The sequence below is a fragment of the Panthera tigris genome, chromosome A2 (genome assembly GCF_018350195.1).
Source record: "Panthera tigris isolate Pti1 chromosome A2, P.tigris_Pti1_mat1.1, whole genome shotgun sequence".
In the NCBI taxonomy this organism is placed as follows: Eukaryota; Metazoa; Chordata; class Mammalia; order Carnivora; family Felidae; genus Panthera; species Panthera tigris.
In genome coordinates, this window is record NC_056661.1 from 64558181 (window position 1) to 64571792 (window position 13612).

The 13612-nt window shown below is 40.9% G+C and overlaps 1 protein-coding gene and 1 pseudogene across 4 annotated transcripts in view; both read left to right on the forward strand.

The window, feature by feature from the left end:
• SPATA48 (spermatogenesis associated 48) overlaps positions 1–13612 on the forward strand; it is a 58648-nt gene that overhangs the window by 17007 nt on the left and 28029 nt on the right. For all 4 annotated transcript variants that reach the window (XR_006214473.1, XM_042977380.1, XM_007094766.3 and 1 more), the window contains exons 3-4: positions 8486–8562; positions 13347–13485. Coding sequence is in view for 3 of the 4 variants with exons in the window: in XM_042977380.1 (XP_042833314.1) it covers positions 8486–8562; positions 13347–13485 (216 nt within the window). In the remaining variant the exon portion in view is untranslated. The remainder of the gene's footprint in view (positions 1–8485; positions 8563–13346; positions 13486–13612) is intronic.
• Positions 5632–6585, forward strand: LOC102964196 (annotated as a pseudogene).

The following is a 13612-nucleotide window of genomic DNA, read 5'->3' on the forward strand; positions in this document are numbered from 1 at the left end:
ATGTTGGCGAGGATGCGGAGAAAGAGGATCTCTTTTGCACTGCTGGTGGGAATGCAAACTGGTGTAGCCACTCTGGAAAACAGTATGGAGTTTCCTCAAAAAATTAAAAATAGAACTACCCTAGGACCCAGCAATTGCACTACTAGGTATTTATCCAAGGGATACAGGTGTGCTGTTTCAAAGGGACACATGCACCTCCATGTTTATAGCAGCACTATCAACAATAGCCAAAGTATGGAAAGAGCCCAAATGTCCATTGATGGATGAATGGATAAAGAAGATGTGGTATATATATATTATATACACACAATGGAGTATTACTTGGCAATCAAAAAGAATGAAATCTTGCCATTTGCAACTACATGGATGGAACTGGAGGGTATTATGCTAAGTGAAATTAGAGAAAGACAAATATCATATGACTTCACGCATGTGAGGACTTTAAGAGACAAAACAGATGAACAGAAGGGAAGGGAAACAAAAATAATATAAAAACAGGGAGGGGGACAAAACATAAGAGACTCTTAAATATGGAGAACAAACAAGAGGTTACTGGAGGGGTTGTGGGAGGCGGGATGGGCTAAATGGGTAAGGGGCATTAAGGAATCTACTCCTGAAATCATTGTTGCACTATATGCTAACTAATTTGGATGTAAATTTAAAAACAATAATATTTTTAAAAAAAGAATAAAACAAGTTATGGGGCGCCTGGGTGGTTCAGTTGGTTAAGCGTCCAACTTCAGCTCAAGTCATGATCTCATAGTTTGTGGGTCCGAGCTCTGCATCAGGCTCTGTGCTGACAGCTCAGAGCCTAGATCCTGCTTCAGATTCTGTGTCTCCTTCTCTCTCTCTGTCTCTCTCTCTCTCTCTCTCTCTCTCTTTCTCTCTGCCCCTCCCTGCTTGTGCATCCTCTCTCTCCCTCAAAAATTAATACATCAACATTAAAAACAAAGAATAAAACAAGTGTTAGCAACCAACAACCCAACGTTTAAAATAGGTACTCAATAGAAATTAATTTTCATGCCAAGAAGTAGGGGACTAGTTCCCATACTCAGGAGGAACGGTCAATCAAGAACACGGGACCTGGAAGTGGTGGACAGGAAGGAGCAAGCAGACAAGGACGTGTGCAAACACAGCTATTACACACACGTTCCATACATTCAGATGGTGAAGGAAACCACAACCACAGACAGGAGGAAAATGCATGGTGTAAACAGGACTCAAGAGGCCATTTAGACATGAAAAACACGATACAATGAAAGATAAATGGATACACGTTTCAAAGCAGATCAGACACTGCAGGCTAAAAGATCAGCGAGGTTGAAAATGTAGCAACAGAAACTATCCAAAGTAAAACAGAAAATGTATAAGTAAAACACCAGTTAGCTTGGGGATGATAGCAGGCCGTTTAACACGCGTGTAACTGGCATTGCAGAAAAGAATGGAAAATGGGGGAAATATTTGGGCCAACAGTGGCCAGTGTTGTTCCTCATGATTTAAATCTACAGACCCAAGAAACTGAACAAGCGCCAAGCTGTAGAAAGATAAAGGACACTGTGCACCTAAGTTAAATTGCTGGAAAACGGGGATACAAAGGACATCTTGAAGCAGTTAGAGGAAAAAAATCCATTATACACAGAGGAGCACAGGTAAGAATGACAGCAGGCTCTTGTCCGAATCTGTGCTCGCTAGAAGAAAATGGACACATGTTTGCAATGTCAAAAGAAGTTCATTAAGAACACATTCATCAGCAACAACAAATTTCAAAAAGGAAGGCAGAGTAGATATTTTCAGAAAAAGAAACCTGAGGCATCTACTGCCAACCGACCTAAGGAGGTTCTTCAGACAAAAGAATATAGTGTAGGTGGAAATTTGAGTTTGTTCAATGGAATGAAATTGAGGTCAAGAGACACGGTAAATGCGTGGTAAATAGAAAACGCTATTCTCCATTTTGAAATACTGCAAAATATCCTTTAATGTTTTTTTAAGTTTATTTATTTTGAGCGCGCATGAGAGAGAGAGAACAAGCAAGGGAGGGACAGAGAGAAGGAGAGTGACAGAATCCCACTAACAGTACAGAGCCTGATGCGGGGCTCGAACTCACGAACTGTGAGATCATGGCCTGAGCTGAAGCCAAGAGTCGGACACTTACCGGACTGAGCCACCCAGGTGCCCCAAAAAATATCATCGAATGTTTAAAGCAACAACAGTCGCAATGTATTTGGGGCATACAGCACATGTAGAAGTCCATCATATAACAATAGCACCCGGGAGGTCAGGATGAAAATAGGCGTATGATATTGTAAGTTTTTACACTATTCATGAAGTGGTGTAATATTATACTTTAAACCCTAGAATTAAAGACGTATAAAGTCTTAGAGTGACAGTAATAACAGAAGCCAATCAATCAATCATAGGCAATAAGCTAATAGGGGGAGACAAAATGAAATTCTACAAAGAAAAAAAAAACCTCAAATAATACAAAAGAAAGTAACAGAAAAGGAAAAGGAGGAGATGAAACCAACAGTAAATAAAGCTATATTGAAACCAAATTATGTCAAATGTTATATTAGATAAATTTAATGTAAGGAAATAGAAAGTCAGACATTTTTATGTTGGATAAAAAAAAATCAATACCCAACTATATGCTGACTACAAGAAAACCATGGTAAATAGAAATAGAAAGTCAGACATGTTTATGTTGGATAAAATAATCAATACCCAACTATATGCTGACTACAAGAAAACCACGGTAAATAGAAATAGATACGAGTGTGGGATGGGACAATATCTACCATGCGCGTTTTCTTACTAAGTTGTTTTGCGGTCTCAGTGCCATCCAAATCAATATCTTGTCTGTATCCACGTGGAGTTCGAGAAGTGCTTTATAAAAAGGATACAGAAAAGCAAAGGATCAGAAACGACCAAGACTGTTACTAACAAAAGGGAAAAAAAAATCAATACTCTCTCAGGATCAAAACTCTCAGCAAACTTGGAGACTTGGAGGGGACCTTCCTCAATCTGTGATAAAGCATCTGTGAAAGCCCTGAGGCTAAAGCAATGATGATGTAAGACTGAATGCTTTTCCCTTAATATCAGGAATAAGACAAAAGTGTCTGCTCTCACCACTATCAACTTCCATTTAGTGGAGGAGAGAGCTATTGCAGAAAAGCAAAAAACAAAACAAAAAAAGAAATAGAAATAAATCCATCTCTGGGTAGAGATGACATGATGGTATTTATTAAAAAATATCCTCAGAAATCTTCAAACCAACTGCTGCATGTAATCTTTAATTTCATGGGAGGCATAAGCTTATGGTTAATATGCAAAAGTCAATTGTAATGTTAAGTATCATAAGCAAACAACTGGAAAATGAAAGTTTAGAAGATTCCACTGACAATAGTACCAAAAACCGCATAGGATTTAATAAAACACGTGCATTTTTTCACTGAGAACTATAGTATGTTACTGGGTGACATAAATTAACGAAGACACAAATAAATGGAAAGTAAGCCAGGTTCATTGGCTGGAAGGCTTGTTAATTTATTAAAACTTCCCCGATTGATCTCTAGATTCAATGCAGACCCTATAAAAATCCTGAGAAGATGTTTTGTGGAAATTGACCAGACGGATTATAAAATTTCTATGACATGAAAAGCCTAAAATAGCTGAAACAATTTTGAATAAAAATGAAGTTGGAGGATTTGTGCTCTCTGATTTTAGGTTTGACTGTGAAGTTGAAATAATCAGCACCAACTGGCAAAGTGATTGGCAAACCCATCAATGGAAAACAGTGTCCAGAAACGGAGCCATCTACTACATTGTCATTTGATTTTTAAAGAATGTGTCAAGGAGGCCTGGGTGTCTCAGTTGGCTAAGCGTCGCACTCCTGATCTCAGCTCAGGTCTTAATGTCAGGACTATGAGTTCAAGCCCTGCGTTGGGCTCCACACTGTGGTGAAGGTTACTTAAAAAAAAAAAAAAATGGTGATATACTAAACATTTCAACTGAAAGGCAGAGATGATCAGAATGGATTAAAAAAGCAAGACACAACTATATGCTATTTACAAGAGGTACGCTTTCAGTATGAAGATACAGATCAGCTGAAAGTAAGTGAATAGAAAGCATATTAGATGCACGTGATATATTCACTGTAATCATATGTGTAGCATAAAACAAATCTTCATATGTTTAAATGTATTGAAATAATTCTACTTGTGTTCTCAAACCACCACAGAGTTAAATTAAAAATAATTCACCATGAGATGTTCAGGAAAGCATCAAATGTTTTAAAATTAAACATCACAATTCTGAACTATCCATGGGCCAAAGAAAAAAATCACAAGAAAAATTAGAAAATGTTTTAAACTGAACAATGATGAAACTATAACATATTAAATCTTGTATGATGCAGTAAACACTGCTGAAAAGAACAATATTAGCCTTTTATCCTTATATTAGAAAACAAGGAGGTTCTGAAAATTAGTAGTTAATAATTAAGACAAAAGAATTGTTAAATTAAACAAGAAGAAAGAGGGGAGCCTGGGTATTTCAGTCAGCTGAACGTCTGACTTCGGCTCAGGTCATGATATCATGGTTTGTGAATTCGAGCCCCCTGTCGGACTCTGTGCTGACAGCTCGGAGCCTGGAGCCTGCTTCGGATTCTGTGTCTCCCTCTCTCTCTGCCCCTCCCCACCTTGTGCTCTCTCTCTCTCTCTCTCAAAAAAAAGAAAAAAAACATTTTAAACAATTTTCTTAAAAAGGAAAGAGAATTAAAGAGTAGAGATCAGTGGAAAAGAGAAAAGCTACATGAGAGAAAACTTTAAACCAAAAGCTGTTTCTTTAGAAAGATCAACGAAAGAGATCAATAAAAGACATTTTATTAGTACAATCAAGAAAAAGAGAGAGAACACATATTAGCAACATAGGAAATTAAAGAGTTTATTACTACTGATCCTGAAAGCAAAATAAGAAAATATCCTAAACTATATAGTTTGCCAATTCGTTTAGCATCTTAGGTTAAATGAACAAATTTCTTTACAAATACAACTTACCAAAATTGATACTAAATAAAATGGAACACCCCCGATTGATTATGAAATGAATGCCCCCGATTTATTAAAGGAATTTAATTTTTCTGATCAAAAATCTTCCCACACTGAAAACCCTAGAATCAGATGATTTCGTTGCTGAATTTTGTCCAACATCCTAGGAAGAAATCACATCAGTCTAATGTAAGTTATTTCAGAAAATAGAAGGCACACTTTCCAACTAGTTTTAGAGGTCTGACTTAACTAATATTTCTGAACCAGACAAAGACATTACAAAAATAAAAAAAGAGGAAATTACAGACTAATATTCTTCATGTACAGAGACACAAAAATTATTACCAAGCATTAACATATCAAAACCAGTGATATATAAAAAGGTCAGTATATTATGATCAAAGGAGGTTTATGTCAAGAGTGAAAATATTTCCTTAACGTTCAAAACTCAATCAGTAATAATTCATCCTACTGGTAACCATCAGTATATTCTCTATAGTTAAGAGTCTGTTTCTTGGTTTGCCTCTTTTTTCCCCCCTTTGCTTGTTTGTTTTGCTTCTTAAATTCCACCTGTGAGTGAAATCACATGGTTGATATCTGTACAGAAGAATTGGGGGATAAGATAAGGCCTGCTGTGACTTTGCTGGGAGTCACCAATGTTCACCAAACAGCTTTTAGAACCATTTGATAGAAACACCAGGGCAGTGTCTTCCAGAGAGCAAGTGGTGGAAAACTCTGGGAGGAAAAAAAAAAAAAAAAAATGAAGAGCAGGGAAGATGCTTCCAAGAAATGTGTTAATGTAGGATGGAAGGAATCTGCCTGTCTTGTCTGATGGAGGAATATAGGGGGCTGCCTCCTCCATGCTGGGTATAACCTCCAACGGGCCAAAATAGCACAGGAATTAGCTTCTCCCAAATCCCTGCCTGTGGGTGATTACACAGCCTTCTCCCATGTGCAAGAACAGGTGCACAGAGACTGTTTTGTGGTACATGAAGGAGCAAATATAATGGACGCTGGACGCACTGTGCTTCCAAATGCCCTTCCTCGTCACAGGCTTGCTGCTGGCACCTTGGGAACGATGGGAGCCGGTTTGGGATTGGCCATTGCAGCCTCTACGTTGGCCAAGATAGAGCCCAGGGCAGTGGGTCTTCTGCGTGGAAGGAGACAGTGTATTGGGGTCTTCTGCACCGAAGTGGAAACCATCTGCAGGCACAACTTGCCATTCGTACCTTTGGTGGTGATTCACAATGGAATTTGTCAAAGTGTCGGCGCGGACGCTTGGAACGAAATGTTAATATTTGGAGATGCTACTGCAGTGGCCCCTCCAGTCTGTCTTCTGCCAAACTCACATTATAAGCGAGTTATAACTGTGTTTTTTAGAGGCAAAGAGTATCTTGTACAAGCGCCAGAAGAACTCCAAAATTCACTGAGCCAGAGCGTGGCAGACACAACTAAACCCTCTTTTATCAATATCATGACTAAGCCATGAGCCATATGGAAGGCCCAGGATTTTCACTGGCTGGCCCACTGTAATACATAAATAAAGATGCCAGAGAGTGGTCTTGAGGAGTTTTCTCTTTCTTCTAAGATGGAATTTTATTTTCCACAGCAAAATTACTAAAATATTAAAATTAAAAACAATTTCTAAATGAAAAAAATATATAGAGAGAATTCAGCCTAGCAACAGAACGATTACATGATTTCACTAGATGTAGCTTTTTAAAAAAATTTTTTTTAACGTTTATTTATTTTTGAGACACAGAGAGAGAGAGCATGAACAGGGGAGGGTCAGAGAAAGAGGGAGACACAGAATCTGAAACAGGCTCCAGGCTCCGAGCTGTCAGCACAGAGCCCGACGCGGGGCTCGAACCCACGGACCGCGAGATCATGACCTGAGCCAGAGTCGGGCGCTTAACCGACTGAGCCACCCAGGCGCGCCTCACTGGATGTAGCTTTAATGAAATTTAAAGAAATACAACAAACAGGTTTAAACAGAGACTAGAAATAGGGGAAGGAGGAAGTGTTGTGAACAGGAAAGTGGACAGTGGTAGCATGGAAGGTAAAGATGGCAGACAGAATGAGAAAGTCTAGTATTTGCCTGATGGGAACTTCTTAAGAAGAGAATAAAGAGAATCCATTGGCAACAATGGATTGGGTAACAATGGATTGGGTAACAATGGAGATTTGTCCAAATTGGGGGAAGTTATGTATTCTGAGGTTAAAGAAACATAACGAGTCTTTAGCCAGCTGAAAAAATATACCTTCTCCTAAACACATTTTCTCCGTGGGAAAATCAAGACGAATATCCTAAATATTGCCGGAGGGTGGGGACGGGGACGCAGAATACTTGCAGACAATTATACTCCGTGTACTTCCAAAGCAACAATAACCATCCAGAAGCCAATGAGGTGTAGGTAGTTTACCAAAGAATCATAGCCATTAAACTAGAATTCTAAATTCACCTGGAACAGTATTAAAAAGTGAGGATGAGTTAGTTAAGAAACAAAGCTAGAAGTTTGTATCCTTGAGAGAATTACTGAAAATTGAACTCCAGCCAAAGAGAGTGGAACCAGGAAAGAACAAATTGGGTACCAGAAGCAGAAGTAGACAAAGAACCACTGGTAAAATACTGTGGAAAATTTAAATGAATAGTAATACTTAAAGATTCTAATGACAATTACAATATAATAATAATATATTATATATTTAATTACATATATAATATATTATTAAAATATAATAATTATATTAGATAGTATATATAATATATATTATATAAAAATATATTATATAATATAATATATATTATATAGTTAAAATTAATATTAATAATTATAATAATCAACGAATTTCAATGAAATAAGACAAAAGGTAGGAAAGGGGAAGTGTATCAGAGCTAATGTCCTATTGTTAAAAGACAAGTCACACAAGACTTAAAAAAGTTTTTTTAAATGTTTATTTTTGAGACAGACAGAGCATAAGTGGGGGAGGCACAGGGAGAGGGGGAGACACAGAATCCAAAGCAAGCTTTGGGCTCTAACTCATGAATTGTGACATCATGACCAGAGCCGAAGTCAGACGCTTAACTGACTGAGCCACCCAGGCGCCCCTAGACTTTTTAAGATGTTTTATTTACATGGTGCTAAAAACATCATTTGCCAGCATTTAAAATTCAAGAGCTTTCTCATAAAAATGTGCCTTTCCATTAACTTGAATACACATGTTGTAAATTTTAGCTTAATCACTTAGGAGACCATACATAGAAAGTAAGTTTCCAAGACAATTGAAGAAAGTAGGGAAGCATTAAGCCTGGTCTGTGGAAGGGGTGCTATGAAAGGAGAAAAATGGAGAACAAGGGAAAAAGAAAGCATGGTTGTAGAAAACATTAGCAATTCCCATGTGTATCTGATCTCCTTTCACTTATTATTCACAACTTCTAGGAGGATGGAGAATCACTTTTACAGCCAAACAGGAAATATAACGCAAAGGACTCATTTTACAAGTCCTCGACACAAAAGTAAGCATTTTTCCCAGTAGAGTTTTGATTTAAAAATGTATTTCTTCTGGGGCACCTGGGTGGCTCAGTCGGTTGAGTGCCTGACTCTTGATTTTGGCTCAGGTCATGATCCCAGGGTTGTAGGATCGAGCCCCGAGTCAGGCCCCGCGCTCAGCACAGAGCCTGCTTGGGATTCTCTCTTTCTCTCTCTCTCCCTGTGCCCCTCCCCCTACTCTCTCTCTCTAAAATAACAAAATTAAAATTAAAAATAAGGTATTTCTTTCATCTTTTGTGACACGTCCCCCTTTGTGTCCACAATGTCCTGGATGCTGTGAGTAATTCAGAAAACATCAGACACAGATATTTACTCACACTGATGGCTGAAATAAAACAGGTCAAGGGAGAGTCTTAAAGAAAATCTACGGGTAATAGAAGCATAAAACCAAAACATAAAAGAAATGGTCAGTGAGAGGAGGAGATAAGAGTACAGCATCATAGAAAACAAGAGCAGAGAAAGCCTGAAGGGGTTCATTTACGCAGTCAGAAACCATATTCAGCTTTTGCGATGTGTCTGTGCCCTAGGCTGTGAGGCTCATCAGGGAATAAGGCGGACGGAGATCTCTGCTCTCAAAGAGCTCTCATTCTAAAGGCAGACGGACAATAAGGACTGACATAACACATAAATAGCTCATATCCTAGAAGATGATGAGGCTGTGGAAACATAGAAGAGAAAAGGTAGAATGGGAAGAAGCATCTGGAGCGTCCTGTGTATGGACGGTAGGCTTCCGTAGTGAATAGGATGTGGGGAGGGGGGGCTCCTTAATTGATGGGGTTTGAGAGCAGCTCGGAAGACATAAGGGACTGACTTGCAGATGTCTGGAACGAGCATTTTCCAGGCAGAGGGAATATACAGCCGTTTGGAAAGCCTGTGTCGGAAGTGTGCATAGGGTCAGGGAAGAGAGGGGGGCTAGGGTACCTGGTACAGAGAGTAAGGGGGACATTAGGAAGAGAAGATGGCAAAAAGCAGGGAGTGCCCAGAAGCAGATGTCCAGGGGCATTTTTTTTTTAATTTTTAATGTTTTTATGTATTTTTGAGACAGAGAGAGACAGAACATGAGCAGCGGAGGGGCAGACACAGAATCCAAAGCAGGTTCCAGGCTCTGAGCTTTCAGCACAGAGCCTGACGCGGGGCTCGAACTCACAGACTGTGAGATCATGACCTGAGCTGAAGTCGGATGCTTAACCGACTGAGCCAGCCAGGGGCCCCGACATTTTAACCAACTGTAAACACCAGGGCTTTACCTGTGAGGGAAGTGAAGGTCTAGCAGAGAAGCGGCAAGATCAGACTTGCACAGGAAAGCAACATGGTGGCCGCTGTGTCCCCAGCCAACTGATTGGGTCAGGGAGAATTGGGAGGCATCTCTAGAGGTCAGGTAAGGGCGGCTCGTTGGGAAGGTGGTAGGAAGGTGTCAGCCATGGCTGGCTCCTGGATGTGTTTTAAAAGTAGAGCCGACACGATGTCCACATTGGAGGTCGTGAGTGTCAGGGAAATAGGAGTCAAGAACAATTCCAAGGCTTCGGGCTAAGCAGCCGGATGGACATGAGATTGATTGCCATTCCTTCAACACGGTTGGAAGCAGGGGAGCGGGTTCGGAGGGAAAGGTCAGAAGCACATTTTAGAAGTGCTGAATATAAAGATGTTCATGAGACATCCAAGTGGCTAAGGCAAGTAGGCAGTGGGGTGTGTGGGTCTAGGGTTTGGGAGAAAGGTCCAAGCTAGAGAAATAAGTGTGTGTGTGTGTTGGGGCGGGGGGGGGGGGGTCATGGCCTAGAGACAGGTGTGAACTGGCAGGCACGCAAAGGGTGTAGGGAGTGAAACTGCAAATGGCCGAGTACGACGAGCACTGGGAAGGGGTGATTGCAATTGCCCAGTGGGCTTTTTGAAGTCAGCAGGGCCACAGAGAGTGGAGAACCGACAAGGATGTGTATGCACCCAGCAAAGCACTCCACCCGCCTCCCCAACCCCTCCTTCCCGACGCTGTGCTGAACCCCACTGACGTGCTGCAGATTCCAGCTTCGTGGTTTTCTTTCCTACCGATGGCACACCCAGCACCCAACAGGCTCATGAAATATACATATGATCGGATATTTTCCCAGGCGGCTTATAAAAATATAAAGAGTATATAAGAAACGTGGGATCAAAATCAGAATCATGCTTTCTCTCTCTCTCTCTCTTTCTCTGCAACTCTTGCTAGCAGAAGAAAGCAGCATCGGGGTATTTGTTGACGAACATGATGCCATTTTGTTCATGAAAATGTCACTGAGTAGCCCTTCCTCTTGTGTGTTTTGTGCCTAAGAAATGTTCTGGGAGATACCCGTCCGTTGTGCAAGCTTGGGTTTCAATCATCTTTGCTTAGCTTGCATCGAGTTGAAAATGAACGCTTTGTAAAGAATGTTACCTCAAGCCCGTTTTGCGGCTGAGCTGTGGGGAGGAGAGGCAAATTCGATTTGAACATACACTTGCAGATTCAAAGGCAAAATCCTACTTTTTTTTTTTTTTCTGTGAACAGTGCCAGTTTTTAATTAGGGATGATTTTCGTTCTAACCCCTATTTCAGCCTACAACAGATAATGAGTCAGCAAAATTGCTAACTCGTTGTTGGGATTAGGATGCCGCATTGTCTGAAGTCAGCGCCCCCTGGCCTAAATCGCTTGTGTAGACCATGGGTGTTACAAGTCTGTATGGCAAGTTTGCAACAAGATCACGTGCATTGTCTCCCCATTGTAAAACGACTTCAAAAAGTACGGGAACCTTCATTTCCGCACAGTTCTTTTCATTGGTATCTCGGCCACAGCTTCTTATTTTCCTTACAAAGAACGTTGTTCGTGTGTGAGCCTTCATTAATTCCAAGTGGTAAAAATATCTATCCTGTTAAAATAGGCTGGATCTTGGGGCACCTGGGTGGCTTGGTCGGTCAAGTGTCTGACTTCGGCTTAGGTCATGATCTCACGGTCCATGCGTTTGAGCCCCGTGTCGGGCTCTGTGCTGACAGCTCAGAGCCCGGAGCTTGCTTCGGATTCTGTGTCTCCTCTCTCTCTGCCCCTCCCCCGTTCATTCTCTCTCTCTCTCTCTCAGCCTCCCAAAATTAAAATAAACGTTAAAAAAAAATAGGCTGCATCTTTTTAGCAACTCATGAGAAAACAAATGACTGTACTAATTCATATGACTGTTCTAATGAAGATGACCGTACTAATTTATACTGTTTACCAAGCTGCGATGCTTTAAGAGCACTACTCAAAAAAGCCAAATAAACTTCATTGACATTGAAAAAAGAAGAAATACATGATATGGAGCTGGATTCCGGAACCATGGAGCAAGTTGAGAAAAGAGCTCTGGAGAAGATGTCGACAGCCTGGGGGCCGGTGGTGAGATCGCCGGTTCTACCTGCCATCTCTGGGGCTTTGGCAGCCTGCAGTCTTTTGGGCCCTCAATTTTCTCATCTTAAAAATGAAGGATTACAACTAAATGGCCTCTGATTTCCTCTCTGGCTTTTGATTTTATCCCCTATTGTATTTTTTTGAATGTTTATTTATTTTTGAGGGGGGCAGGTAGGGGCAGAGAGAGAGGGAGACACAGAATCCGAAGCAGGCTCCAGGCTCTGAGCTGTCAGCACAGAGCCTGACATGGGGCTTGAACCCATGAACTGTGAGATCATGACCTGAGCCGGAGTCAGACACTTAACCGACTGAGCCACCCAGGAGCCCCTGTATGTTGTTTCTTATCTGCTCTTTTATCCCAAGCACCTAGCACAGTGCTTGAAATATAGTAATTTCCAAATAAATATTTGTTTGGAGTCTATTTCACTGCATCGGTCATGTATATCTGTCAAAAAGAGCAGAACTTTCAAAACTTGAAATACCATCTAAAGATGGTACCTTTAGATCTAAATCCTACGTATACAATCCTCGCACTTACTAAGATGGCTGGACTCCTTGTACCATTGGTGTGGTGGGACAACGGGAACGTGGCTCACTCTTCAGAGGCGGATAATCTGCATTTGCATCCTGACGTCGACCACCAGTAGCTGAGCGACCTTGAGCAAACAAATTCCATTCTCTAAGCCATCGTTTGTTTATTTGTTAATGGTCTTTCGGCTCTGCTGCGAAGGTCAAATGATTTTTCTTTTTTGTCAACTATAAGATGTATATAAATAGGTGCATTGGTTTTCCACTGCTGTATAGCAGATGACCACACATAAATCAGCTTTAGACCATAAGACTGTGGTCAGAATGTAAGCGTGCCCCAACGGGGTTCAAGACTTGGGGTTTCTCAGGCTAGAATTGGAGAGTCAGTGGGGGCTGGATCCTTGTCTCCCAGGAGCACTGAGATTGTTGGCAGAATTCCATTCGTTCCAGCTGCTGGGCTCGTGAGATGTGTCTTCAAGGACAGCTGAAGAGTGTCTGATGTGTTCTTGTCTCTTTTTAGGGGGCACCTGTTTAGGTCAGACCTACTTAGGAAAGCCCACCTTTGGATTCACTCAAAGTCAACCAGTTAGGGGACTTAATCACATGGGCACAATCCCTTTGCCATATAAAGTTGCCATACAAAGTATCGCAGGAGTGACCTCTTGTCATACTTACCCGCTCTGCCCACGCCAGACGGGAGGTAGTTATATATGACATGGACCCCTGGGGGGCAGGAATCTTAGGGGACACCTTAGAATTACCTGCCTGCCATGAGACCACGATGACTCATACCAATTGCAATATGCATTTTTCATAAAATATCATTATTTAATTTCACAGAGCTTATGAAGTTGTTCTTTGGGATAAGATGCTACCACCGAAACTCGATCCAGAAGAAACAACGGTGGAAAAAGCTGCTGACCCGATTTCACAGTGCTTTACACGGAAAAGATATGAAGGGGTACCAGCAATAACCCAGGTCAGTGATCAGGGACCTTAATTGCACAGGCATCATTCCTTTTCCTATGTATAAAGTTGCATTTTCGCAACCATGCATTTATTTCTAAGCTGAAGTCCAAAACTTTAATACTCATTCTATTGTAAGA